This window comes from Trichechus manatus, unplaced genomic scaffold (genome assembly GCF_000243295.1).
Source record: "Trichechus manatus latirostris isolate Lorelei unplaced genomic scaffold, TriManLat1.0 scaffold00134, whole genome shotgun sequence".
In the NCBI taxonomy this organism is placed as follows: Eukaryota; Metazoa; Chordata; class Mammalia; order Sirenia; family Trichechidae; genus Trichechus; species Trichechus manatus.
The window spans coordinates 5,591,236-5,618,688 of record NW_004444070.1 but is presented as its reverse complement, the minus strand read 5'-3'; the positions used below and the strand labels follow the sequence as shown (position 1 = coordinate 5,618,688).

At 44.1% G+C, this 27,453-nt stretch overlaps 1 protein-coding gene across 1 annotated transcript; it reads left to right on the top strand.

The window, feature by feature from the left end:
• Positions 1–355: 355 nt before the first annotated feature.
• Positions 356–23,308, top strand: LOC101356251 (uncharacterized). The gene is made up of 5 exons (XM_023739481.1): positions 356–372; positions 5,428–5,844; positions 6,310–6,556; positions 17,087–17,249; positions 22,776–23,308. The coding sequence occupies exons 1-4, from the start codon at positions 356–358 to the stop codon at positions 17,171–17,173; spliced, it is 768 nt and encodes a 255-aa protein (XP_023595249.1). The 3' UTR covers positions 17,174–17,249; positions 22,776–23,308.
• Positions 23,309–27,453: the final 4,145 nt, after the last annotated feature.

Here is a 27,453-nt window from a genome sequence, read left to right as displayed (position 1 = left end):
GAACGAAACACTCCCTGGTCCTCTGCCATCCTCACAGTCATTGCTATGCTTGAGCCCATTTTTGCAGCCACTGTTTCAGTCCATCTCATTGGGGCTCTTCCTTTTTTTTTTTGCTGACCCTCTGTTTTACTAAGTATGATGTCCTACTCCAGGGACTGATCCCTCATGATAACATTTTCTAAGTATGTGAGACATAACTTCGCCAGGCTTGCTTCTAAGGAGCATTCTGGTTGTACTTCTTCCAAAACAGATTTGTTCATTCTTTTGGTGGTCCATGGTATATTCAGTATTCTTCGCAAACAAAATTCAAAGTCGTCAGTTCTTCACTCTACATGCATATAAGGTGATTGGAAACATGATGTTTGGGATCAGGTGCACTGTCTTAGTCATCTAGTGCTGCTATAACAGAAATACCACAAGTGGATGGCTTTAACAAAGAAGTTTATTCTCTCACAGTCCAGTAGGTACAAGTACAAATTTAGAGCATCAGCTCCAGGAGAAGGCTTTCTCTCTCTTTTGGCTCTGGAGGAAGGTCCTTGTGATGCATCAGTCTTCCCTTGGTCTGGGAGCATCTCAGCACAGGAACCTCAGATCCAAAGGACGGCCTCTCCTCTTAGTGCTTTCTTGGTGGTGTGAGGTTCCCGTGTGTCTCTGCTTGGTTCTCTGTTTTATATCTCGAAAGACATTGGCTTAAGACACTCTCGATCTTGTATAACTCATCAGTATAACTGCTGTTAATCCATCTTATTACATAGTGATTGATACAACACATAAAGAAATCACATCAGATTACAAAATGGTACACAATCATAAAATGCAAGGAATCATGACCCAGCCAAGTTGACAGATCTTTCTGGGGGACACAGTTCAATGCATGACACGCACCTTAGTCTTAAGGTGACATCTTTGCTTTTTTGCAGATTTGCCCAGTACATTGCATCTTTTGATTTCTGGACAGCTGCTTCCATGAGTGTTGATTGCGGATCCAAGTAAAATGAAATCTTTGACAGCTTCAGTCTTTTCTCCATTTATCATGATGTTGCTTATTGGTCCAGTTGTGAAAATTTTTGTTTTCTATATGTTGAGGTGTAATCAATACTGATGGCTGTAGTCTTTGGTCTTCATCAGTAAGTGCATCAAGTCCTTTTCATTTTTAGCAAGCAAAGTTGTTTTATTTGCATATCAAAGGTTGTTAATGAGTCTTTCAATTCTGATGCCATGAAAACTGTATTTGTTACTATCACTAACTATAGGAGGTTTTTATTGAAAATAATTTTTGCTGAAACACTGGACAAAAATTTTATAGACAATTATTTTAGTGTCACCTCCTCCACCACTGTAACTCAGTGTGGTCCACACCCCACTCACCTCCCTAATGAATCCACTGCGGGGAAGGTGCATCTTTAGTCACAGGGAGTCAGAAGACCTGCAGTGGAGAGTTACATAAATCATAAACACATCATAGGGGGACCAGATGTAGAAACTAGAGGTATTTATTTTCTGCCTATGTGAGGATGTAGTGAGTCATGATATCTGTCTCCAACTAAAGGAAGTGATATAGCTATTTCTAACATCACTTCCTGCTTTACCAGCTGATTACCTTGCAGTCTCCAATGACTCTCATCTGTCTTGAATGAACTTAAACTCCTCCTTTGAATTCCTAAATCTCTGTCGTCTGCTTGTATTTAAAATATCCCTCTCTTCCAGTAGCACTTTTTGATTTACTGGATGAAAGATAAAAAACTTTGCCATGCACATCCTGCCATCTGCTAATCCCAGGCTGGAGACCCTTATAAATATGTTACAGAGAGCAGGTTACTCCAAGGAAAAAAGAGAGAAAGAAGTAGGTATGTGTGGAGGTTCATTTATCCCAGCTGTTGTGAGGACCAGTCTCCTCTAAGTTCATCATCTTCACAGTGATAAAGAACATACATGTGAGAGACAATGGAGTGGTGAGGGGGTTCACCTTGCCTTCTACTAACTGGTGTCAGGTGGACATCATCTTACCCACCAATAAAACATTTGTGTACCGTGTATTTGAGCACCATCAGGAAAATATTTCCTCTGCTAATAAAATAGTAATTTTAACTACAACTAATGCATCAGTATTCCATGTGTGGCCCATGGACTAGCACCACGTGGGAGCTTATCAGAAATGTAGATTCTGGGGCCCCACCTCAGGCCTAGAGAATCAAAATCTGCATTGTAACAAAATCCACAGGTGATGTGTTTGTGCAAGAAAGTTTGAGAACCACTAGTTTTATGGACGGAAGAGTAAATAAGGCCAGAATTACCTTGAGGCAGTGGGAGGTAAAAGCACAGAGTTTGGGGGCCAGAAATATCCTGGATATTACAATGAATTGTGGCCCTCTAAAGATAAAAAAATACATAAACCGATACATAGTATAGCTACGGTATTAATTTTAAGGGACGATTAGGAAGAAAATGTCTAAAACAGCTCCTTTAGGGTAATAAAGAAAAGTTGAGAAACTCTGGCGCAGAGGTATGGAAGCAGGGAAGGCTTTGGTGAACAATAAATGACACTAAATTGAGTTGATCAATATTCAGTATAATTAAGTTTATGTAGTTTTGCTTTATGCCACAGAGAAAGGATATTTTTTGGATCCACTAATCTGTTCATTTTTGCCACCTGAAAGGTACTATAAGAGATAAGTAACAAAGAAAGTTTAAAAGGTTTATTTAATGAGTAATGAGTTTCATGAAACATGTCAATTCAGGTGAAATGCCAAATTTTCCTTAGGTTAAAAATTAATGTGTCAGTGTGCCTGGTATTTGACAACAAGTGCATAAAATTCTGTCATAATTTTCTTATTTTAATTGCTAGCTTGGTCACAACTTTAATTCTTTTGTGTCTAGCATCATCAGAGCCAATGGGTTTAACTGGGGAATTCACATCGTTTACCCATGGAGTATTTTTTTTTTTTTTTTTTTTACTGTTTAGATGTTTATGGACTTGGTAATCTTGGTATTTTCTTGATATACCATATTTTTAAGCAAATAATGCATGCCTTCTATGTTTATCAACAATGCTCTCCCTACACAAGGTATTAAGTGCCACCATCCCAATTTTTTTACGTTACTGTAAAAAAAAATCACATTGCACTCTTACGAAAATACCTCGAGGGGGGAGGGCATGGTTAGCAAACAAACGTAGAAGGCATGCATTATTTCTGTAAAAGTACAGTATCCAGACGATATGGTATTACATATCAAGTTACTATGTGTTATACCTGAAGCACTTTGAAAATAAAGTTAATCATTGTTAAAAATATTTTTGTCTAATTTTTTTGTACTGACTTTAACCTTACGTTACTTTTGTAATTAATTCCATATATCGGACTTATAGAAAAGACTGCAGTGTTTGAATGTGGATACCACTTGACTGAATCAAGATTTCCAGAACTCTTGCATAGAAAGTGATGGGTTTACAGACTGATCCAGAATTGCAAGGAACTGAAATTAACTACATACGACTGAGTGGACTAAAAGATTATTATGATTACAATTACTACATGAGAGTCAAGCTCTCAGAACAAAACGAGACAGAAAAAGATCATAAACTCATCAGTCTGTTGAGTCCAGATAAAAAACCAGGCTTATACTCTTAAACAACATGATAGAATACAAAGCAAATAGGGAACCCAGGACCTTAAAATGTATATACATTAATCCTTTGGTAAGATTAACTCAATTTAACAGAAAAAGAGGTACTATATAAAACCCATTAACTTGCCAGAATATCAGATGTATAGATATCAGACCCTGTGAGAAAACCTGAACACCAAACAAGAATTCCCCAAAGAGGAAAGAAAAGACAACACAAATAGGAACTCATTTTCACAAAGTGATCACTGAAATTCCGAATTGTTTCTAGTACATTCAGCTTATAGCATTTTTGAATATGAACCCCAAACCAGTGTCCTAGTAGGGGTAGCTCCAGGCTCCCTGGTGAAGGATCCTATTCCTTTAGGTTGAGACTTAGCTCTTCCTGAGTCAAAATTCCTAACTGGGAGTCAGCTTCAGTGTTTTGTTTTACAGTGTACCTCTGTTGCATGAGAGTTCTCTTGTGGCTGGTGGGCAGCCTAATGCTCTCGCCCATCTCATGTCCCAGCTTATTCCAACACGAGTGTCTCTGTTAGTGGCCCTCTGAAGACAGGCCGCCTCTCAGCCACCTCAGGACAGGCTCCTCTTGGCCCCCTCAGCACAGTCTCCTCTGCCCCCTCAGGAGAAGATCTCGTCAGCACCCTCGGGACAGGCTCCTCTTGACGCCTCAGGAGGGGCTCCTGTTGGCCCTGCTGTCTGTCACCACTGAATGTCTTTTGGCCCACATGGTTTTCTACTTGTCCAGGTTGATTGACATTTCCTAGGTAAGTTGTAAACAACTTGTGGTTTGATACTTTTTCTCTAGTCCTGGGCTTTTCCCACACTAAAGCACCTGAAGCTTTTAAACTGACTATTAAGTTCTTAGTGCATGCCAATTCCAAGACCTACACCCTCTTGCCATACATAAGCTCTCTTCTACACTCCCAATGTGTTGTTCCTTTGTCCCTGGGTGCAATCCCTGGTGTGGCCCTGTGTCTATGTTTGCTGTAGTATCCTCTCTGGCACCTGTGAGTACTAAATTCTATTTGTTTTCTAGCCTTCTTGCATGAATCTCTCTCCTGGCTCACTTGACAAAGTATTCCACAATACCCACAGACCCTCTTTGCGTTGAAATTAACACATGCATTCCATGGTCCCCACAGTATTTTTCAAGAAATTAAACTTGAGAAACTTTAGTTAGATCATGCTCTTTCAGCCTCTTATACACACACACCTTGGGTCATAAAACATCTCTGGATGTGTGCACAGGAAAATGGATAAATTGCTTCCCTTTTTCAGGGCTGTGTGGACAAGCTCTCAGTAACTAATCCTTGTTCTTTGACTCCAACTTGTCTCTCCTTTCACTTCTCAATTTTTGGAAAGGCACTACCATTTACTCAGTTTCTTAGGTCAGGAAAGGGGGAATCAGGAGTGTTGCTTCTCTTTTCCTTAGTCATTGCTGATTAAATCAATCATCAACTCCTGCCACGTGTACCAACAAAACATACCTCTATTGTCTACTTCTGTGACAGAAGATGTTGGTTTCCCTCAATACTTGTTCCCTTGGTCTTTAGTCATCGAATTCCTGATTTTCAGTTCTTACTGGGGTCACCTAGGAAGACCGTTTTATTTCCCAGCAGTCCTCGCTACCATGTGGGACCACGTGACTAAGTTCTCTTCAATGAGCTGTAACCAAAAGTGTCATGTAATTTCTAAGAAATGTCCTTAAACGTAGAGGACTTACCTTTCTCAGTATCGTTGGCTACTGAATTCCGCGTTTTAGTTCATATACGCATTTAAGAAAACCCAGGCTTTTCTCTGTAGAGGAAATAAGGACAGCTGTGGGCCGATCGCAAACACGAGGAGGAATCACGGATCCCCACGGTGCCGAGTTAGAGCGCTCTGGGTTCCCGCACGGAAGCCTTCCGCTGCGCACCGAGCGTCCCCGAAACCGGAAGCGGAAGTAAGCTTCCTGGCTTGGCAGCCGCGATCGTGCCATTCCTGCTCTGCGGTGAGGTCGGTGTGGCCCCGTCGCCGGTCGGCCCGCTCCGCTAGCGGTTGCCTCGCAGCTCCTGTCCCGGGGCTGAGGGCGCTGTGCCCGCTCCCCGCGCACCCCTGGTCTCCCAGAGCTTCGGGACTCCCTGTAGCCGGGGAGCCGCCGCCTCTTGGCCGCTTCCTGCGCCCCCGGCGCCGCGGCCGCAGCTGCTTCCTGGAGGCCGCGGAGGTGGGACCTGTGTCTCGGTGCGTTCACAAATGAGAAGGATTTTAACTGCACATAATTTAAAATGAATGGACTATGATGACTTCGTTGACAAAATCTGAAAAATATGTTCTTCCAGACAATTCACCCACATTAATATCAAACAACAGTGCGTGTGTTCATGTTACACAGGTGAACCCACAACTTGAGCATTGGTCCCCTGACTCCGTGGAAGAAATCAGGTTGAAGTTTTGCAGCCTGGCCAGGCCTGGTTGCTTGCCATGCTCTGGGATAAGTAAATTCCTCCGTCTGTGACCTTGTTGGCAGAAAGAAGAGGCCCTTGGAGCTGCATGAAGAATGCAGGCCTGTGCTCTGGAGGCTGGAGCCTGTTCGGCCTTCAGTGCAAATGCCCTGAGGGTGGAGCGTGGCCCTGAGCCTGGGAGGAGGCCAGAGACCTGTCACTCCCTGCTTCTCAATACTGTTTCCTCCCCGTCCTTCCATTTCAGGTCTCAGGTGTGGTGCAGGGAGAAGGAGTCCAGTCCAGGCAGTCGGGGACCTAGGGTGCCCATCTTGCACATCCATAAATCACAGGGAAGGATTTCAACTGCTCTGGCTGGTGTGTGGACCAAACATTATTCATCTGCCTCCAAACTGCCCAGTGCTCTGCTTCCACTCCCGTCCCTCTTCCTGACGTGGCTTCATGGGCTCAGAGATGACATTCCCTTAGACTTCCAGAAGCTGGAGAAGGAAATGGTGAGTTCTGCGGAGAACTGGGTTATGCTTACCGTAAGTGGGTGAAGCTGGATATGAATTATTGGGGGGAGCAGCTGTGTACTACGGGACTCTGGTTCCTCAATGAACAAAAAAGGTGGCAGAGGAGGCCAGGGGACAGAGCCCTAGGCGACGACCCTGAGGCCCTGCTCCACTGTTACTGGACCCTTCCTCTATACACATGTGACTTTTCAAGATTTGGATCCCTGGGGTTACCTTCCTTAATGTGACTCTCAGAGCTGGCACCGTGGTGTGTTAACGCCCCCACCCTGGGCCTTGGTGCTCTGTATTGAATGACAGAGTCTCCTGACTAGAGCTGGAAGATGGAGCAGCTCTAGCTGTGGAGGCTGAGCCCCGCCCTCCAGAGCCATCCCTGTACCACCTCTCTGAGCAGTGTTCTTGACTCCCCCCAGGCACTGGAGCATTTCCTGTGCAGTTCTAAAACCACAGCTCCCCCCTCACACTGTGTTATGGGTCAGAAAAGGGGGGGAGAGTTCGTTCGTAGGGGAAGGACCTGACTGTTCATGGGGTCCTGGGTGATGTGGGTGCTCTCCTGATGTCACAAAGGCATGAAGCTGGGGACAGGGAGTCCAGCTGGGTCCTGTGTGGGGTCTCCAGACCCATTTTTCGCCTAATGGGGGAGGCTTTTGCCTTGAGGCGTTGAGGTGTGTGAAAAGCACAACTCCCCAGTCTAGGTCCTTGTCCTCCCACCTGTGCCTGGAGCTGGGATTTAATCCTCTAATTGTTGATGTTCTCCATAGTCTTGACTTAGAGTCTGAAATTAAAGGGTTCTGTCGTTATATGAGATTTGTGTATTCAAGTTCTTAGGTGTACAGTTTCCACCGGATGAAAATTTCTAGATCACTAGTTGTGTTTCTGCTGAGAATTTTTCAGTTTAATGGATGTAAACTTCTCAAACACAGAGAAATGCTTATTTTAACTTATATGAAAGTTACTCCAAAGCTTGCTTAAATTTTGAGAAAGTTATCTTCTGTCTGAAGATTATTACTGTCTGTATTTGGAAGTTTCTGAGTATTACCAATAGTGTTGCTAGTATTATAGGCTTATCGTCCAGGTCTTCATCCATAGGCTGTCTCTTGTTTCGTTGTGCCTCTCTTGAGCTTTCTGTAGATTCACTTGTTACTCAGTTCTTCAGTGACTTGTAATCCATGCTGACGGTTGTAGGCTTTGATCTTCATCAGTAAGTGCTTCAAGTCCTCTTCAGTTTCCGTAAGCGAGATTGTGTCATCTGCATAACGCAGGTTGTTGATGAGTCTTTCTCCAATCCTGATGCTGCGTTCTTCTTCATATAGTCCAACTTCTCTGATTATTTGCTCAGCATACAGATTGAATAAGTATGGTGAAAGGATACAACCTTGACACACACCTTTCCTGACTTTAAACCATGCAGTAACCCCTTGTTCTGTTTGAATGACTGCCTCTTGGTCTATGTGCAAGTTCCTTACGAGCAAAATTAAGTGTTTTGGAATTCCCATTCTTTGTAATGTTATCCAAAATTGTTATGATCTGTACAGTCGAATGCCTTTGCGTAGTCAGTGAAACACAGGTAAACATCTTTCTGGTATTCTCTGCTTTCAGCCAGGATCCATCTGACAACAGCAGTGGTATCCCTCGTTCTGTGTCCTCTTCTGAATCCGGCTTAAATTTCAGGCAGTTTTCTGTCGATATACTGCTATAGCCGCTTTTGAATGATCCTTAGCAAAATTTATTTGCCCGTGATATTAATGATACTGTTTGATAATTTCCACATTCTGTTGGATCACCTTTTTTTGGAATAGGCATAAATATGGATCTGTTCCAGTTGGTTGGCCAGGTAGCTGTCTTCCAAATTTTTTTTAACTTTTTTTAATTGTGCTTTAGGTGAGACTTTACAATTCAAGTTAGATTTTCATACCAAAATTTATACATACATTGTTATGTGACCCTAGCTGCTCACTCTATTCGGTGACAGCCGACTCCTCCTTTCCACCCCAGATTTCCTGTATCCATTCAGCCAGCTCCTGTTCCTTTCTACCTTCTCATTTCATCTCCAGACAGGAGCTTCCCATTTAGACTCATGTGCCTGCTTGAACTAAGAAGCACACTCTTCACGAGTATTATTTTATGTCTTATAGTCCAGTCTAATTTTTTAAGAGTTGGCTTTGGAAATGATTTTAGTTTTGGACTAACAGAGAGTCCGGGGGCCCTGTCTTCCGGGGTCCTTCCAGTCTCTGTCAGACCATTAAGTCTGGTCTTTTTACTGGAATTTGAGTTCTGTGCCCCACTTTTCACCTGCTCCATCAGGGACTCTGTTGTGTTCCCTGTCAGGGAGGTCACTGGTGGTAGCCAGGCACCGTCTAGTTCTTCTGATCTCAGGCTGATGGAATCTCTGGTATATGTGGCCCTTTCTGTCTCTTGGGCTAATACTTTCCTTGTGTCTTTGGTGTTCTTCATTCTCCTTGGCTCCAGGTGGGTTGGGACCAATTGATGCATCTTAGATGGCTGCTCGCTAGCTTTTAAGACCCCAGACGCCACTCACCAAAGTGGGATGCAGAGCATTTTCTTAATAAATTTTGTTATGCCAGTTGACCTAAATGTCCCCTGAAAGCATGGTCCCCAGACCCCCGCCCCTGCTACTCTGTCCCTCGAAGCGTTTGGTTGTATTCAGGAAACTTCTTAGCTTTGGTTTAGTCTAGTTGTGCTGACTTCCCCTATAGTGTGTGCTGTCCTTCCCTTCACCTAATTCTTGTCTACTATCTAGTTAGTGAATACCCCTCTCCCTCCTTCCCCACCCTTGTTACCATCAAAGAATGTTTTCTTCTGTATTTAAACCTTTACTTGAGTTCTTATAATAGTGGTCTCATACAATATTTGTTGTTTTGCGACTGACTAAATTCACTCAGCATAATACCTTCCAGATTTCTCCATGTTATGTTTCACAGATTCATTGTTGTTCTTTATCATTGGTATAGTATTCCACTGTGTGAATATACCATAATTTATTTATCCATTTGTCCGTTGATGGGCACCTAGGTTGCTTCCATCTCTTTACTATTGTAAACAGTGCTGCAGTGAACATGGGTGTGCATATATGTATTCGTGTGACGGCTATCTAGGGTATGTTCCAAGGAGTGGGATTGCTGGATCATATGGTACTTCTAGCTTTTTAAGGAAGTGCCAAGTCGATTTTCAAGTTGGTTGTACCATTTTACATTCCCACCGTGTATAAGTGTTCCAGTCTCTCCACAATCTCTCCAACATTGATTATTTTGTGTTTTTTGAATTAATGCTAGCCTTGTTGAGGTGAGATGGTGTCTCATTGTAGTTTTGATTTGCATTTCTCTAATGGCTAATGATCGTGAGCATTTCCTCATGTATCTATTAGCTGCCTAAATGTTTTCTATGGTGAAGTGCCTGTTCATATGCTTTGCTCATTTTTTAATTGGATTATTTGTCTCTTTGTTGTTGAGGTTTTACAGTATTTTGTAGATTTTAGAGATCAGATGCTGATCAGATTTGTCGTAGCCAAAAATTTTTCCCAGTCTGTAGGTTGTCTTTTTACTCTTTTGGTGAAGTATTTTGAGCGTAAGTGTCTGATTTTTAGGAGCTCCCAGTTATCTGGTTTCTCCTCTGGTATTTGTGCATTGTAACTCATGGTTTGTATTCTGTTTATGCTATGTATTCAGGCTCCTAGCATTGTCCCTATGTTTTCTTCCATGATCTTTATCGTTTTAGATTTTATGTTTAGGTCTTTGATCCATTATGAGTTGGTTTTTGTGCATGGTGTGGGTCCTGTTTCATTTTTTTGCAGATGGACATCCAGTTTTGCTAGCACCATTTGTTAAAAAAAAACTGTCTTTTCCCCATTTGATGGACCTTGGGCCCTTGTCGAAGATCAGGTGACCGTAGGTGGATGAATTTATATCTGGGTTCTCAATTCTGTTCTATTGGTTTATGTATCTTTTGTACCAGTACTGTGCTGTTTTGACTACTGTGGTGGTATAATAGGTTCTAAAATCAGGTAGTGTGAGGCCTCCCACTTTGTTGTTCTTCTTCAGTAATGCTTTACTTATCCAGGGCCTCTTCCCTTTCCATATGAAATTGGTGATTTGTTTCTCCATCTTATTAAAAAATGCCGTTGGAATTTGGATTGGGATTGCATTGTATCTGTAGATTGCTTTGGGTAGAATTGACATTGTCACAATGTTGAGTCTTCCTATCCATTAGCAAGGTATGTTTTTCCACTAATGCAGGTCTCCTTTGGTTTCTTGCAGTAGTTTCTTGTAGTTTTCTTTGTATAGGTCTTTTATGTTTTTGATTAGATTTATTTCTAAGTATTTTATCTTTCTGGGGGTTGTGGTAAATGGTATTGATTTGGTGATTTCCTCTTCAGAGTTCTCTTTGTTGGTGTAGAGGAATCCAACTGATTTTTGTATATTTATCTTGTATCTTGATACTTCGCTGAAATCTTCTATTAGTTTCAGTAGTTTTCTTGTGGATTCTTTGGGGTTTTCTGTGTATAAGATCATATCATCTGCAGTAGAGATACTTTGACTTCTTCCTTGCCAATTTGGATGCTCTTTATTTCTTTTTCTAGCCTAATTGCTCTGGCTGGGACCTCCAGCACAGTGTTGAATAAGAGTGGTGATAAAGGGCCTCCTTGTCTGGTTCCCGTTCTCAAGGGGAATGCTTTAGACTCTCTCCATTTAGGATGATGTTGGCTGTTGGCTTTTCATAAATGCCTTTAATTATGTTGAGGAATTTCCTTTTTATTCCCATTTTGCTGAGAATTTTTATCACAGGTGGGTGTTGGACTTTGTCAAATGCCTTTTCTGCATCAATTGATAAGATCATGTGGTTCTTGTCTTTTGTTTTATGTGATGGGTTACATTTTTGAGTAATTTTTTTTTTATTGTACTTTAGATGAACAAACAAGTTCCTCATTAAACAGTACGCATATTGTTTTATGACACTGGTTAACAATCCCACGCCATGTCAACACTCTCCCTTCACGAACTTGGGTTCCCTGTTACCAGTTTTCCCGTCACCTCCTGCCTTCTAGTCCTTGTCCCTGGGCTGTTGTGCCCCTTTAGTCTTGTTTTGTTTTATTGGCCTGCCTTATCTTTGGCTGAAAGGTGAATCTCTGGAGTGACTTAATTGGTGAGCTAAAAGGGTGTCTGGGAGCCATACTTTCAGGTTTTTCCAGTCTCTGTCAGGCCAGTAAGTCTGGTCGTTTTTTGTGAGTTAGAATTTTGTTCTACATTTTTGTCCAGCTCTGTCTGGGACCCTCTGTTGTAATCCCTGTCAGAGCATTCAGTGGTGGTAGCCTGGCACCATCTCGTTGTACTGGACTCAGTCTGGTAGAGGCCGTGGTAGTTGTGGTCCATTAGTCCTTTGGACTAATCTTTCCCTTGTATCTTGTTTTCTTCATTCTCCCTTGCTCCCGAAGGGGTGAGACCAGTGGAGTATCTTAGATGGCTGCTGATAGGCTTTTAAGGCCTCAGATGCTACTCACCAAGTAGAATGTAGAAAATTTTCTTTATAAACTATGTTATGCAAATTGAGCTAGATGTTCCCCGAGACAGTGGTCCCCACAGCCCTCAGCCCAGCAATTCGATCCCTCAAGGAGTTTGGATGTGTCTACTGAGCTTCCGTGACCTTGCCTTGTACAGGTTGTACCGGCTTCCCCAGTATTGTGTACTGTCTTACCCTTCACCAAAGTTACCACTTTTCTATTGTCTATTTAGTGTGTCCCCCCCACCCATAACCATAGATTGTTTCTTTTTGTGTGTAAACCTTTTCATGACTTCTTACAGTAGTGCTCTCATACAGTTTTTGTCCTTTTGTGATTGATCTATTTCACTCAGCATAATGCCCTCTAGTTTCATTCATTTTATGAGATACTTCGCAGATTCATCATTGTTCTTTATTGTTGCGTAATACTCAGTTATGTGTATATACCATAGTTTGTCCATTCATCTGTTGATGGGCATGTAGGTTCTTTCCATCTTTTTGCTATTGTGAACAATGCTGCAGTTGACATGGGTATGCATATGTCTATTTGTGTGATGACTCTTACTTCTCTAGGATATATTCCTGGGAGTGGGATTGCTGGATCGTGTGGTATTTCTATTTCTGGCTTTTTGAGGAAGCGCCATATTGATTTCCAAAATGGTTGTATTATTTTGCATTCCTGCTAGCAGTGCATAAGAGTTCCGATCTCCCTGCAGCCTCTGCAACATTTGTTATTTCCAGTTTATTTGTGCCAGTAATGCCAAGGTGAGATGGCATCTCATGGTGATTTTGATTTGCATTTGTCTAATGGCTAGTGATCACGAGCATTTCCTCATGTGTCTGTTGGCCGCTTGAATGTCTTTTCTGGTGAAGTGTCTGTTCATTTCCTTTGCCCATTTTTTAATTTAATTATTTGTCTTTTGGTTGTAGAGGTGTTGGATTTTTTTGTAGATTTTAGAGGTTAGAGTTTGTCTGATTTGTAATGTCCAAAATTTTTTTCCCAGCCTGAAGTTTCTCTTTTTACTCTTTTGTTGAAGTCTTCTGATAAGCATAAGTGTTTAATTTTTAGAAGATCCCAGTTATCTAGCTTATCTTCTGGATTTTGTGTTGTTGATTATGGTTTGTATCCTGTTAATGCTGTATATTAGGGACTTTAGCATTGATCCTGTTTTTTTTCTATGAACTTTATAGTTTTTGGCTTTATGTTTAGATCTTTGATCCATTTTGAATTAGTTTTTGTATATGGTGTGCGGTATGGGTCCTGTTTCATTTTTTTGCAGATGGACATCCAGTTTTGCCAGCACCATTTGTTAAAAAGACTGTTCTCCATTTGATGGACTTTGGGCCCTTGTTGAAGATCAGGTGACCTTAGGTGGATGGATTTACAACTGGGTTGTTGATTCTGCTCCATTGGTCAATGTCTCTGTCGTTGTACCAGTAGCAGGCTGTTTTGACTACCATAGCGGTATACTAAATTCTGAGGTCAGGTAGTGCGAGTCCTCCTACTTTATTCTTCTCCAGTAGTGCTTTACTTCTCTGGGGCTTCTTACCTTTCCATATAAAGTTAATGATTAGTTTTGTATCTCTTTGAAGACTATTGTCGGTATTTGGATTGAGATTGCATTGTATTTGTAAATTGCTTTGGGTAGAATTCATTTTCATAATGTTGAGTCTACCTATCCATGAGCATGGTATGTTCTTCTGTTTCTGTAGATCTCTTTTGGTTGGTTGTAGTAGTGTTTTGTAGTTTTCTGTGTATAGGTCTTTCACATCCCTGGTTAGATTTATTCCTAAGTATTTTATTTTCTTGGGGGCTATTGTAAATGATACTGATTTGGTTATTTCCTCTTTGGAGTTCTCTTTGTTGGTGTATAGGAATCCAACTGATTTTTGTATGTTTATCTCGTATCCTGCTACTCTGCTGAATCTTTCTATTAGTTCCAGTAGTTTTCTCATGGAGTCTTTTGGGTTTTCTATGTATAGTATCATATTATCCACAAATAAGGGCAGTTTAACTTCTTCATTACCAATTTGGATGCCCTTTATTTCTTTTTCTTGCCTTATTTCTCTAGCTTAGACTTCCAGCACAGTGTTAAATAGGAGTGGTGATAAAGGGCATCCTTGTCTTGCTCCTGTTCTCAAGGGTGATGTTTTCAGCCTCTCTCCATTAAGAATGATGTTGGCTGTTGGGTTTGCATAGATGCCTTTTATTATGTTGAGAAATTTCCTTTCTATACCTATTTTGCTGAAAATTTTTATCATGAATGGTGTGGGACTTTGTCACATGCCTTTTCTGCCTCAATTGATAAGATTATGTGGTTCTTATCTTTTATTTATGTGATGGATTACATCTTCGAGTAATTTTTAATGAACAAATTAAAACTCCTTTAAGACCGTAAGACATTAGTACCTCCTACTTTGCCCGTGGGAATTGTGGCTTATACTTGTTGCTCTAGTGTAATTAATGTTACTTCCTCATTTTGGTCTTAAAAATGCCCTCTTGTGTGCACTAAACTGGCATATACTCATACAATTGCATTCCTTTAGTTTTCTGGGTGCTGGATCACCAGTGAACAAAGGGTGCCAAACTCCCTGTTTTCATGGCATTTGGATTCTAGTGGAGGGAGACAGACCAGAAAGTAAAATAAGTATATCATATGATATGTTAAACCAAACCAAACCTATTGTCGTTGAGTTGACTCTGACTCCTGGCGACCCCGTAAGTGTCAGAGTAGAACCGTGCTCAGAGGGTTTTCAATGTCTGTGATCTTATGGAAACAGGTCTCTGCTCCTCTGGGTGCATTCAGACCACCAACCTTCGTTTAGTCAGTGAGTACAAAGCATTTGTGCTCTCCAGGAACCTAGATGATATGTTGTTGTGTGCTGTCTAGTTGATTCTAACTCATAGCGACCCCAAGTGTGACAGAGTAGAACTGCCCCATAGGATTTCCTAAGCTATGATCTTTAGAGGAGCAGATAACCAGGTCTTTTCTTCCGCAGAGCCAATGATTAATTAGAATCACTGACATTTTGGTTATAGCAGCTGAGTGCTTTAACCATTGTGCCACCTCTCTCTTCCATCACACCCTTCCTTGTATTCCGACTCACAGCGACCCTATAGGACAGAGTAGAACTGCCCCATAGGGTTTCTAAGGAATGGCTGGTTATTTGAACTGCAGACCTTTTGGTTAGCAGCCGAGCTCTTAACCACCGTGCCACCCAGGCTCCTTTCCTTGTGTATGTAGTAAATGGTGAAAAAATGCTTTCGCTTGAAGAGTATTTTTGGATGAGCCGTAGTTATGGTCACTTTTCCTCATTTTCAGCCCCTCCTCCCATCAACCTTGTATTAATTTCTATTCCCATTTAATAGGTTGTCATGTGTCAACAGGAGTCCCTGGGTCAGCAGCTGAGCACTTTAACCACTGCACCACCAGGGCTGCTAAAAAACAACTAAACCCGTTGCTCTTGAGTCGAGTTCGACTCATAGCGACCCTACAGGACAGAGTAGAACTGCCCCATAGGGTTTCCAAGGACTGGCTGGTGGATTCGAACTGCCGACGTTTTGGTTAGCAGCCGTAGCTCACCATAACTCTTAACCACTGTGCTGCGAGTACTACGAAATACAGAGCAGAAACAAGGTTGGGGAAAGCTGGGATAGGGCTGCCTTTTTACCTAAGAAGGTAACTTAGTGGAAAGGTGTGAAGGAGGCTGGCAATGGAGCTGGTTTGGTTCTGAAATTAGAGCATTCCAGGTAGAGAAATCCATCTGGGAGGATGTACAGGCAGGAGGCTCCTTAGAAGCGAGGATGGTGAGAGTTCATTCTATGTACTTTGGACGTGTTGTCAGGACGGACCAGTCCCTGGAGAAGGGCATCATGCTTGGTAAAGCAGAGGGCCAGCAAAAGAGAGGAAGACGCTCAACAAGATGGATTGACACAGTGACTGCAGCAACGGGTTCGAGCATAGCAGTGATTGTGAGGATGGCGCAGGACCGGGCAGTGTTGCGTTCTGTGGTACATGGGGTCACTGTGATTCGGAAGTGACTCAGTGGTATCTCACAACTAAATACGGGCAGAGAAAGTAGCCATCACATACGCCCAATATTGAACATGACTAATTATTCAATTGAAAATCCATCAGCAGCATAACTCCAGGGCTGTGTCCTGCTAAAACCATCAGGACTTTCCCTAAGGAGAGCATTGAGCAAATGTTGTCCATACTGATACACTTTTTAATTTAATTTTATTGTGGTAAAATGTGTCTAACAAAGCATTTGGCGTTTTAACCGTTATCCAGTGTATGATTCATTGACTGGTCATGATGAGCATGCTGTGCAACCTTCACCACCGCCGTATTGCAGAATTTGTTCATCACACTCATCAGACACTCTGTGCTCCCTTAAGCCATGACCCCCCATTCCCCTTCCCCTCAGCCCCTGCTAACCACTGATGAACTTTCTGGTCTCCATGATTTTTCCTGTTGTAGATATTTCGTCTCGGGAGAAAGATATGGTGGTCTGCTTCCATAAAGATTACGGCCTAGGAAATCCTATCATGCAGTTCTACACTGTCCTGTAGGGTCGCTAGGAGTTGGAATCAACTCGGTGGCAGTTGGTTTGGATTTTTTGGTAGCTATTTCGTTATCAGTGGGATTATACAGTATTTGTTCTTTGATGGCTGGCTTGTTTCACTCGTCCTAATGTGTTCTAGGTTCATCTATGTTGTAGCATATATCAGAACTTCGTTTCTCTCTGTGGCTGAATAATACACCATTGTATGTGTATATCACATTTTGTTTATCCATTCTTCTGTTGATGGACACTTAGGTTGCTACCACCTTTTGGTGATTGCAGTAATACTGCAGTGAAGACAAGTGTGCAAACATCTGTTTGAGTTCCTGCTGTCAAGTATCTTGGTATCCGTATTGATATTCTGTGTACGACACTCGCCACCATGACTATCTGGGCACAATCACTGAACTTAATTCCATTGTCTTGTAGGCGGTAAAGTCACGGGAGGCTGGGAAGGTGGAATCCGTGTCCCGGCAATTTTCCGACGGCCTGCAAAGTTGCCCACTGGACGATTGACTGAGGAACCTACAAGCTTAATGGATATTTTCTGGACTCTAGCCTCCTTGTCAGGAGGAATCCTGCCTCAGGACAGGTGATGTGAAGTCGTATAATCTGTTCACAAGAGCTCCTGCTCGATCTCCTTTCGTCTAACGAGGCTCAGGACAAAGGACACCACCTGACAGATGCCCTGTCTCCCTGGGTGCTTTTACTGCTGTGTATGCCTGTCCTATGCAACAGCATTCATGTATCAGAGACCACTTGTATACCACCATGGCCCATCTTCAGACCAGTCCAGCCCAGTAGCTGTGGAGACAACCCTGACTCATGGCGACCCCTTGTGTGTCAGAGTAGAACTGTGCACCGCAGGGTTTTCAGTGGCTGATTTTTCAGAAGTAGATCTCCAGACCTTCCTTCTGAGGCACCTCTGGGTGGACTTGAATCTCCAGCCTTTCAGTTAGCAGCCGAGCATGTTAACTGTTTGCACCACATATAGCAGTATATATTTTATATATTCTCTATCTATCTATATCTATTTATCTATCCATCTGTCATTTATGTATCTGCCAACCAGTTGTTGAGTCGATTCCAACTTGTGGCACCCCCATGTGTGTCATAATAGAACTGTGCTCCATAGGGTTCTCAATGGATGAGTTTTCAGAAGTAGATTGCCAGGCATTTCTTCCAAGGCACCTCTGGATGAACTCAAACCTCCAGCCTTTCAGTTAGCAGCCGAGTACCTTAACAGTTTGTACCACCCAAGGACTCCTGTCTTCTTCTTGGAAGAAAGGTTTTCATCAATTTGAACTAAACGTCCCATTCCAAAATATAGGTTATAGTGTCAGCATTGGAGTCCCTTCTCCAGCCTATAAATCAAAGGCATCAATTCTTCTTCAGACTTCCTTATTCATTGCCTAGCTTTCTCATGCATGTGAGGTGATTGAAAATACCGTGGCTTGGGTCAGGCGCACCTTAGTCCTTTAAGTGACATCTTTGCTTTTTAACACTTTAAAGCGGTCCTTGGCAGCAGATTTGCCCAATGCAATGTGTCATTAGATCTCTTGACTGCTGCTTCCACGGGCAGAGAATGTGGATCCAAGTAGGATGAAATCGTTGACAAGGATTGCACTGAGCATACCTCCTGCCGCCTGGTGGCCAGCTTCCCTTTGTCTTAGCATCTTGGTCTGTGTCCCCAGGGTGACTGACGGCCGAGACCTCGTGCCCTTGTGGAAGGGTGAGGTCCAGTGCTCCGAGCATGAGTTGCTGTTTCCCTACCGTGGCCCGTACCTCCACGCTGTGAGGTGACCCTCACAGGACAGTGAGTCCATGTTCACCTGCTCCTTGCTGACCCCAAGAGCAAGATCGGTCACTCCGGTCCCATCATTCTCTTCTTATTTCCCCATCTGTTGTTGTTAGGGAGCACTGGGGCGCAAGGTTGGCAGTTCAAATCCACCAACCGCTCCTTGGAAACCCTATGGGACAGCTCTGTTCTGTCCTGTATGGGCTTTATGAGTCGGAATCGACGTGACAGCAACAAGTTTTTTTCTGGTTTTGGTTGTTGTTCGGTGCTGTTGAGTTGATTGTGACCCATGGCGACCCCGTATGTTATGGGGTAGAACCGCCCCATAGGGTTTTCTTGGCTCACATCTTCACCAGTGGATCCTGGTAGTGCAGTGGTTAAGCACTTGGCTGCTAACCAAGATGTCGGCGGTTCGAACCCACCTAGCGGCTCCAAGGAGAAAGACCTAGAGATCTAACTCCCATAAACACTACAGCCTAGGAAACACTCTGGGGCAATTCTACTCTGTCACATGGGGTCACTACAAGTCGGAATTGACTCGAGAGTAACGGGTTATGGAATCTGTACAGGAGCAGATCACCAGGGCTTTCTTCTGTGGCGCCACTGGTGGGTTCTAACTGCCAACGTTTTGGTTAGCAGCCAAAAGGTTGTCGTAAAGATCTGAGCTGAGCTGAGAGGTGAGCTGAGCCAATAGTGTCCCACAAACTGGTCTTAAAACAAAGACCTAAAGTGAAAGTAACAGTCAAACTTTTCATTACTGGGATGCGCCACGAATCAGAATTGACTGGGATACGCTATGAGTTGGAGTTGACTCAATAGTAGTGAGTTTGTTGTGTGTAGTTTTTGGTTGGCATGATATAAACAAGAGGCTAACCTTGAGAAAGGTCCCTGGGTAGCACAAACGGTTTGTGCATGGCTGGTAACCGAAAGGTCAGGTGTTCAAAATCACCCAATAGTACCACAAAAGGAAGGCCTGGCGATCTGCTTCCATTAAGGTTTCAGCCAAGAAAACCTTTCGGGGCACAGTTCTGCTCTGCACGCAAGGGGTCACCATGAGTTGGAGTCAGCTCAACAGCAGCTAACAACAACAACCTCAAGAAAGCGCTGATTCACTTGTTGTCTTGTCTCCTAGCACTGCTGTAACAGAAATACCACAAGGGGGTGGCTTTCACAAACAGGAATTTATTTTCTCACAGTCTAGGAGGCTAGAAGTCTGAATTCAGGGCGCCGGCTCTAGGGGAAGTCTCTCTCTCTCTCTGTTGGCTCTGGGGGCAGGTCCTTGTCTCTTTTCAGCTTCTGTTCCTCATTTCCTTGGCGATCTCCACATGGCATTTGTCTTCCCCCATCTGTGCTTGCTTGCTTCTGTGTCTAATCAGCTGCTTTTATATCTCAGAAGTGATCGGCTTAAGACACACCCTACATTGCTATGGTCTCATTCCCGTAATAAAGAAAATCGTATTCCCAGATGGGATTACATTCACAAGTATAAAAACCAAAAGCAAACCCACTGTTGTCAAGTTGATTCCAACTTACAGCGACCCTACAGGACAGAGTAGAATGGCCCCATAGGGTTTCCAAGGCTGTAATCTTTACAGAAGCCGACTGCCCCATCTTTCTCCCCCCAGGAGCAGTTGGTGGGTTCAAACTACGGAGCTTTCAGTTAGCAGCCGAGCACTTTAACCACTGTGCCACCAGGGCTCCTCCACAGGTACAGGGGTCAGCATTCATAGGTATAGGGGTTAGGATTTACAACACGTATTCTGGGGGAGGACGCAGTTCAATCCATCACACCTGTGTTCCATTTCTTCTCTGTGGAACAGTGCCAGGTGACTGCGGTGGGTTATGGAAGATGTTGGGAAGGCTCCTCCTGTTTTTTAGGCATGAGGACTGGGGTGGGTGGTGGTGAAGGAGAAGCTCTAGGAGTGGACAGGTACTGACTGTACAGAGTGGAGAAAAGTGTCTTCAGGGATCTCCCCCTCCCCTCAGTAGGAGGTCTTGGGTGAGAGGCCTGGGGTAGGCCTCAGCTGAAGGCCCCCAGTAATAAAGAGACCTCTGATAGAGGTGCCTGGGTTATTGTTTTGGTACCATCTAGTGCTGCCATAACAGAAATCCCACAAGTGGATGGTGTCTCAGTCACCTAGTGCTGATACAACAGAAATACCACAAGTGGATGGTGTCTCAGTCATCTAGTGCTGCTGTAACAGAAACACCACAAGTGGATGGTGTCTCAGTCACCTAGTGCTGCTGTAACAGAAACACCACAAGTGGATGGTGTCTCAGTCACCTAGTGCTGCTGTAACAGAAATCCCACAAGTGGATGGTGTCTCAGTCACCTAGTGCTGCTGTAACAGAAATACCACAAGTGGATGGTGTCTCAGTCACCTAGTGCTGCTATAACAGAAATACCACAAGTGGATGGTGTCTCAGTCACCTAGTGCTGCTGTAACAGAAAGACCATAAGTAGATGACTTTAACAAACAAAAGTTTATTCTCTCATAGTTTAGGAGGCTAGAAGTCCGAATTCAGGGCGCCAGCTCCAGGGGAAGGCTTTCTCTGTCACCTCCGGAGGAAGGTCCTTGTCATCAATCTTCCCCTGGTCTGGGAGTTTCTCAGCACAGGGACCCCGGGTCTAAAGGACATGCTCGGCTCCCAGCTCTGTTTTCTTGGTGGTATGAGGTCCCCCTGTCTCTCTGCTCACTTCTCTCTTTCGTATGTCAAAAGAGATTGACTCAAGATACAACCTAATCCTGTAGATTGATTCCTGCCTCATTAACATAACTGCTTCTAATCCTGCCTCATTAACATCACAGAGGTTAGGATTTACAACACATAGGGTGATCCTATCAGATCATAAAATGGAGGACAGCCACACCATACTGGGAATCATGGCCTAGCCAAGTTGATAAAGACATTTTTGGGGGGCACAGTTGAGTCTAACAGCTAGGAAGACAGGTATTGAAAAAAGCGTGTCTGGTTGGGAGGGCCTCAGTCCTTAACTGTACCATATTTTTATGTAAATCACACTTTTTTTGCCATCTGAGAACCCTCCTCATGCATTAGTTTTGTGCTGTGTGTGTTATATGGGTGGATGTGTTATTTACATAGTCGTGTTATTTGGAAAAAATATGATAACTGCCTTCAGAACCTGCAGTGCAAGGACTGTGTACTGTGTCTGCGTGGGGAGGGCAGCTTTCAGCTGAGGTCTGCCATGTAAAAATAAAAAACTAAGCCCATTGCTGTCCAGTCGGTTCTGACTCATAGCGACCCCCATGTGTTGCAGAGTAGAGCTGTGCTCCACAGCGTTTTCTTGGCTGTGATCTTCACAGAAGCAGATCGCCAGGCCTTGCTTCCACAGCACCTCTGAGTGGGTTTGAACCAGCAACCTTTAGATTAGTAGTCGAGTGCTTCATCGTTTGTGCCACCTGGGGACCCTTGGCCACACAAAGCATTTGTAATTGCCTGTGGTCAGGGCTGGAAAACCACAGCTAGGTTTTTGGCTAGGAGTCGGACTCGTCAGCAGTCAGTGAAAATACCCTCTGAACGTTGCTATCCTTACAAAGGCAAGGAGACATCTTTAAGATGTATAGATTTTGAGAAATAGAATTACTGACAGCTGCACAGGTGTGTAAGTTCAAACACGGGGACTCTGACGTCCTGGTTTGGGGCTCCTGGATGGTGCAAACAGTGAGTGCTCTCAGCCGCTGACTGCAAAGTTGGGGGTTCCTGCCCACAGAAGCCCTTAGAAGAAAGGCCCGGTGACCTACGTACAGAAAAGTTTACAGTCAGGAAAACCTTATGGGGCACAGTTCTTCGCTGTAACACATGGGGGCGCCATGAGTCAGAACTGACTGAACGGCAACTGAGTTGTTTGTTTATTTATTTTAATAGGGCTCTGGAGTCCCTTAAAAAAAAAAAAAACTCATTGCCGTTGAACTGATTCTGACTCCTAGTGACCCCATAGGACAGAGTAGAACTGCCCCATAGGGTTTCCAAGGAGAGGTACAAATGGTTAACATGCTTGGCTGCTAACTGAAAGGTGGGAGGTTCAAATCTACCCAGAGGTGCCTTGGAAGAAAGACCTGGTGATCTACTTCTAAAAAATCAGCCCCTGAAAACCCTGTGGAGGCCAGTTCTGCTCTGACACATGTGGGGGTGCCGTGAGTGGGAGTCAGCTCAAGGACAACTGGTTGAGTCTGGCTCTACAGATAGAATAATATTTAGCACGAACCGGGGTGCAAAGAGAGATGCTGAAGAAGATGAGGGAGAGAGAGGGCAGTGGGCAGGTGTGGTGGATGTGTCTGATGGTCTTGTCTTCTCCAGGGGGGGCTGTTCGGAAGGCTCATTACGTGACCCCACTATTCCAGCCGCCGGGAGCTCAAGCCTGCTACACGACCAAGTTCTGCCAGTGGTTGGAGCAGAGCGTTACCCACCACAACCCCCCTCTGCTCTTTGATCTCCTCCTGGGATCCCGCTGTGTCCACCCCCCAACTCTCCAGGGACACAGAGCCCCTGTTCGACCTGGTGACTGAGAAGGTGGCCGCCACCCTGAGGGATCACCAGGAATCGGTGGTTCCCACCCAGGAGCAGCTGTCGGAGTTAAATGGGGACAGGATGTGTCTGAAGCCCTGCTGTGGGGTGTTCCCATTCTGCCTGTGTGACGAAGAGGGGGAGCCCTCAGCTGGGGAGTCATAACAAGAAGCGATGTTAGAGACCAGGCGATTGGAGTCTGCCACGCTTGGCCGTTTCATATCTGCAGTGAGTGCAATGCGGGCCGATGAGTTCATCTCCAATTCCAGATGATTAAATGTCCGTCTGTCTTAATGCTTTCTGTTCACCTTTTGGATTCCTGGTGATAACTGTTTATTTAATTGTTTAATTATTTTTGTATTCTTTTTCTAATGTCTTGAGTGGTAGGAAGCAAGCATGTATAGCCATTTGTCCCATCTGCTCTGTTACTCTCCAAAAAAACCAAACTCATTGCCGTCAAGTTGATTCCAACTCCTAGTGACCCTGTAGGACACAGCAGAACTGCCCCATAGGCTTTCCAAGGCTGTAATCTTTATGGAAGCAGACTGCTACATTTTAAGCAGTGAGTGCTTAACCACAGTGCCACCAGGCTCCTTTTGCTCTTCAAAGCAAACTAAATGTCTGGGCCTATGTGTACCGAGGAGCCCTGGTGGCGCAGTGGTTAAGAGCTTGGCTGCTAACCAAAAGTCAGCAGTTTGAATCCCCCAGCTGCTCCTTGGAGACCCTGTGGGGCAGTTCTACTCTTTCCTCGAGGGTTGCTGTGAGTTGGAATCGACTGGACGGCAATGGGTTTGGTTTTTGGTATACTCTGGGTAGGACTCATAGCGACCCTATATGACTAAGTAGAACTGCCGCATAGGATTTTCTAGGCTGTAATCTTTACGAGGGAGCCCTGGTGGCGCAGTGGTTAAGAGCTCGGCTGCTAACCAAAAGTCGGCAGTTTGAATCCCCCAGCTGCTCCTTGGAAACCCTGTGGGGCAGTTCTACTCTGTCTTACAGGGTGTTTGTGAGTCCAAATCGACTGGATGGCAATGGGTTTGGGTTTTTTTTGTTATGTGCATTGAGGAGTTGCTGGGTGGTGCAGGCGGTGAATGTGCTGGACGGCTACCTGGAAGGCTGGAGGTTCCACCTGTGTGACTTTGGGGAACGTTCCTTAACTGCCCAAGCTTCACTTGTCACATTTACAAAATGCAAACACTAACAGTACGTATGTCATAGGATTGTTGCAAAGATCCGTGGGGATAATATCTGTAAAAGACTCAGCACACGGCCCGTAGGTGGTGGTGGTGGTGGTTAGTGGCCGAGTCGGCTCCGGCTCACGGCAACCTTATGTATCACAGAACAAAACATCGCCCTGTCCTGCGCCATCCGCACAGTGTTGGTGTGTGTGAGTCTGTGGATGTAGCCACTGTGTCAGTCCATCTCGTTGAGGGTCTCCCTCATTATCACTGACCTCCACTTTACCAAACAGGATGTCCTTTTCTAGAGATCGGTCTTACTTGATGTGTCCAAAGTAAGCGAGATGAAGTCTCGCCATCCTTGCTTCTAAGGATCATTCCTGTTATATTTTATCTAAAGTTGATGTATTCATTCTTTTGGCAGTAGTGCTTGCTTTGATATCAGCTGTTTTGAAGCCAAGGAGCCCTGGCGGTACAGTGGTTGGGGACTCAGCTGTTAGCCGAAAGGCCAGCGATTCGAACCCACCAGAGACTCTGCAGGAGAAAGACCTGGTGATCTGCTTTCATAAAGATGACAGCCCAGGAAACCCTACGAGGCAGTTCTACTGTGTCCTCTGGGGTCGTTATGAGTCGGGATTGACTCAATGGCAATGGGATTGGTTTCTTTTGATTTTTTATTTTGAAGACATGTGAAAAACATCATATGTTAAATGATACAAACCTTTGCCGTCCCTCAAAACACTTCAGACTGGATAATTAATTAACCATATCCCCCAATCATACATTTTATGCTCTCTCCATATATAATTACTTAAAAAAATAACAATTTTTATCCTTTCCCCTTCCCCAACGTCTCTTAATCTAATCCTTATGGAGCAATGGCTGATTTAAATAAATCAATGGGTTTAACCACTAGGGGGCAAGCGTATATAGTGGGTGGCTAGCTCAGCGTCCCTAAAAAAGTACACATTTATTTCATTTTTTAAAAAAAGGAAGCATGCGTTTAAACAAGAATTCCTGAAACAGGAGTTTGCAAAGAACAGACACTCTTTTCAACATCTTATCTCCAGTAGGGTCCGGAAATTCAGCCTTGTCCACCTGGCATATCTTAGTGGTCGTTACTTAACAGGTATCCCTCAGACTTGTAATAACTTTGGGGGGATGGGGTACGTTCTCTAAGTTTTCTGATAGGAATAACAGAAAGCAGACAGAGAAGCTGAGAAAGAAAGATCAAGGGAGAGAGAAAGACCTACATACTATATGATGCCAAGTCTAGAACATTCTCCAGAAGGCAAAACTAGAGAGAGTGAAGGTATCAATGGTGACCTGCTGGAGCACAGGGTATTTTAACCCTTTTGTGACCCAATTATTTTCTGCTTTGAACTTTTTGTTGATGCCATGTGTTTTCTTTAACGGAAGCATGCTGAGTCACGGAGTGTGTCTGAATTTTTGGTAGGTAGTGTGTGTTGTTTTTTTTCCTGCCCCTCCCCACAAGTCTACCCTAAGTGTTTAGCGGTACATATGAAGTACCGCTAATTATACCCCAGTCCCCACAGGGGACTATTGGTACATATGTGTAACAAAGATTTTCACAATTTCTATTTTCCTACCAAAAATTCAGACACCTCATATACACAATTCCCTCTAAAAACAGTACTAGGTGGTACACAGCGTGTCTTCAGTTTCAAACTGTCCTAAAGGCCCCTGCCTTGTGGCCGCATGCACTGTCAGTGGTACTGCAGCTTCCCAGGGAACCCTCCGAGACAGAAAGAGTACTTAATCCCTAGAGGTACTGCTGAGCAGGAAGGGTAGTGAAACTATTGTATGATACTGTGATGATGGACACACGACATTATGCCTTTGTCAAAACGCATGGGATTATACAACACAAAGAGGGAAGCCTTATGTAAACTTTGGACTCTAGGTGATAACAGCGTATCACTGTTGGTTCATCGATTGTTACAAACCAACCACAAAAATTGCAAGATGTTAGTAACAGGAGAAAGAATCCCTGGTGGCACAGTGGTTAAGCGCTTGGCTGCTAACCAAAAGGTTGGAGGTTTAAATCCACCCAGTGGTGCCTCAGAAGAAAGCCCTGGCAATCTACTTCCTAAAAATAAGTCATCGAAAACCCAGTGGAGCCCAGGTCTGCTCTGAGACACATGGAGCACATGGGTCAGATTGGACTCAAAAGTAATGGTTTTGGCTTGGTTGCCATCTTGAAATTCTTAACCAATGTTTAACACAGTGACATCCCTGGGTGGCACAATCAGAGTCCAGTGGCTCACTGAGAGGTTGGCTGTTCGAGTCTACCTGCAAGTGCTGCAGAAGAAAGGCCTGCCCATCTACTTCCAGAAAATCGGCCATTGAAAACCCTAAGGAGCACAGTTCTTCACGAGTCAGAAGAGACTCAACAGCAACTGGTTTACTTTGTAAAGGACACGGTATATCTGGAGATCTATGTAGAATGCCAGTTTACGGTCCAGTTCTTTGTATGAAATTTGACTTTGGATGATACTGGGATTTGGGAACATGTCCTAAAGTGGATGAACTTAAAGGCTGATTAAAATTCCTTGGGTTCGGGTTGGTGATCTCCATGGCCCAGGTCAGAAGAACGTCTTCAGGAGCTGAGCCACTAGATCCCCACAGCCGGGGGGCTTACGAAGACCATGTCCTATCACCACAGCCAGGACAGACTTAGGGGCGGGAATGAGCGGGAGTAAGCAGCTCATCTCATGTGTCTTAACCATGAAAAAGAACAGTGGATTGCTTTGCCCAGATGTGACTGGAGACATTACTAGAACCCCAGGAGAGAGCAAATTGATAACAGCTACTTGAAAGGTTAGATAGGAACCTTGGGGAGGTGGCAGTGAGTTTATGTTAATGGAGGAAGGAAAACTCAGCAAAGGAGGGTGAGGATGGTTGCACAACTCCAAGAATGTAATCAGTGTCACTGAATTGCACGCGTAGAAATGGTCCAGTTGGTATGTGTGCTGCTGTGTATATTCTTAATAACAATGATGGTTACAAAAATGAAATAAATTATTAAAAAAGAAAATAGAACCGTTGGAGAGAAAACCCTCCAGCAAGCATGAGTTGGGGTGGAGCGGCCAGAGAAATGATGAGTAATAAAGACGGCACAGTTTCCAGAAAGTACCGAGGGAGGGAGCAGAATGGACTTCTCACAATGCTCCACGTAGCAGATGAGGATGAGCCAGGGAGGGCGTTGGGAGTTTCTGGGAAGCACAGCTTGCGTGGATCGCCTGGATACCTGATGGTATAGGGTGTTGGAG

Excerpts from the sequence above, each read along its gene's own strand:
- LOC101356251 (XM_023739481.1), top strand. Across the intron at positions 5,845-6,309 it reads GAGGTGGGACCTGTGTCTCG|GTCTCAGGTGTGGTGCAGGG; the intron begins GTGCGTTCACAA and ends CTTCCATTTCAG. Across the intron at positions 6,557-17,086 it reads AGAAGCTGGAGAAGGAAATG|GCGGTAAAGTCACGGGAGGC; the intron begins GTGAGTTCTGCG and ends ATTGTCTTGTAG.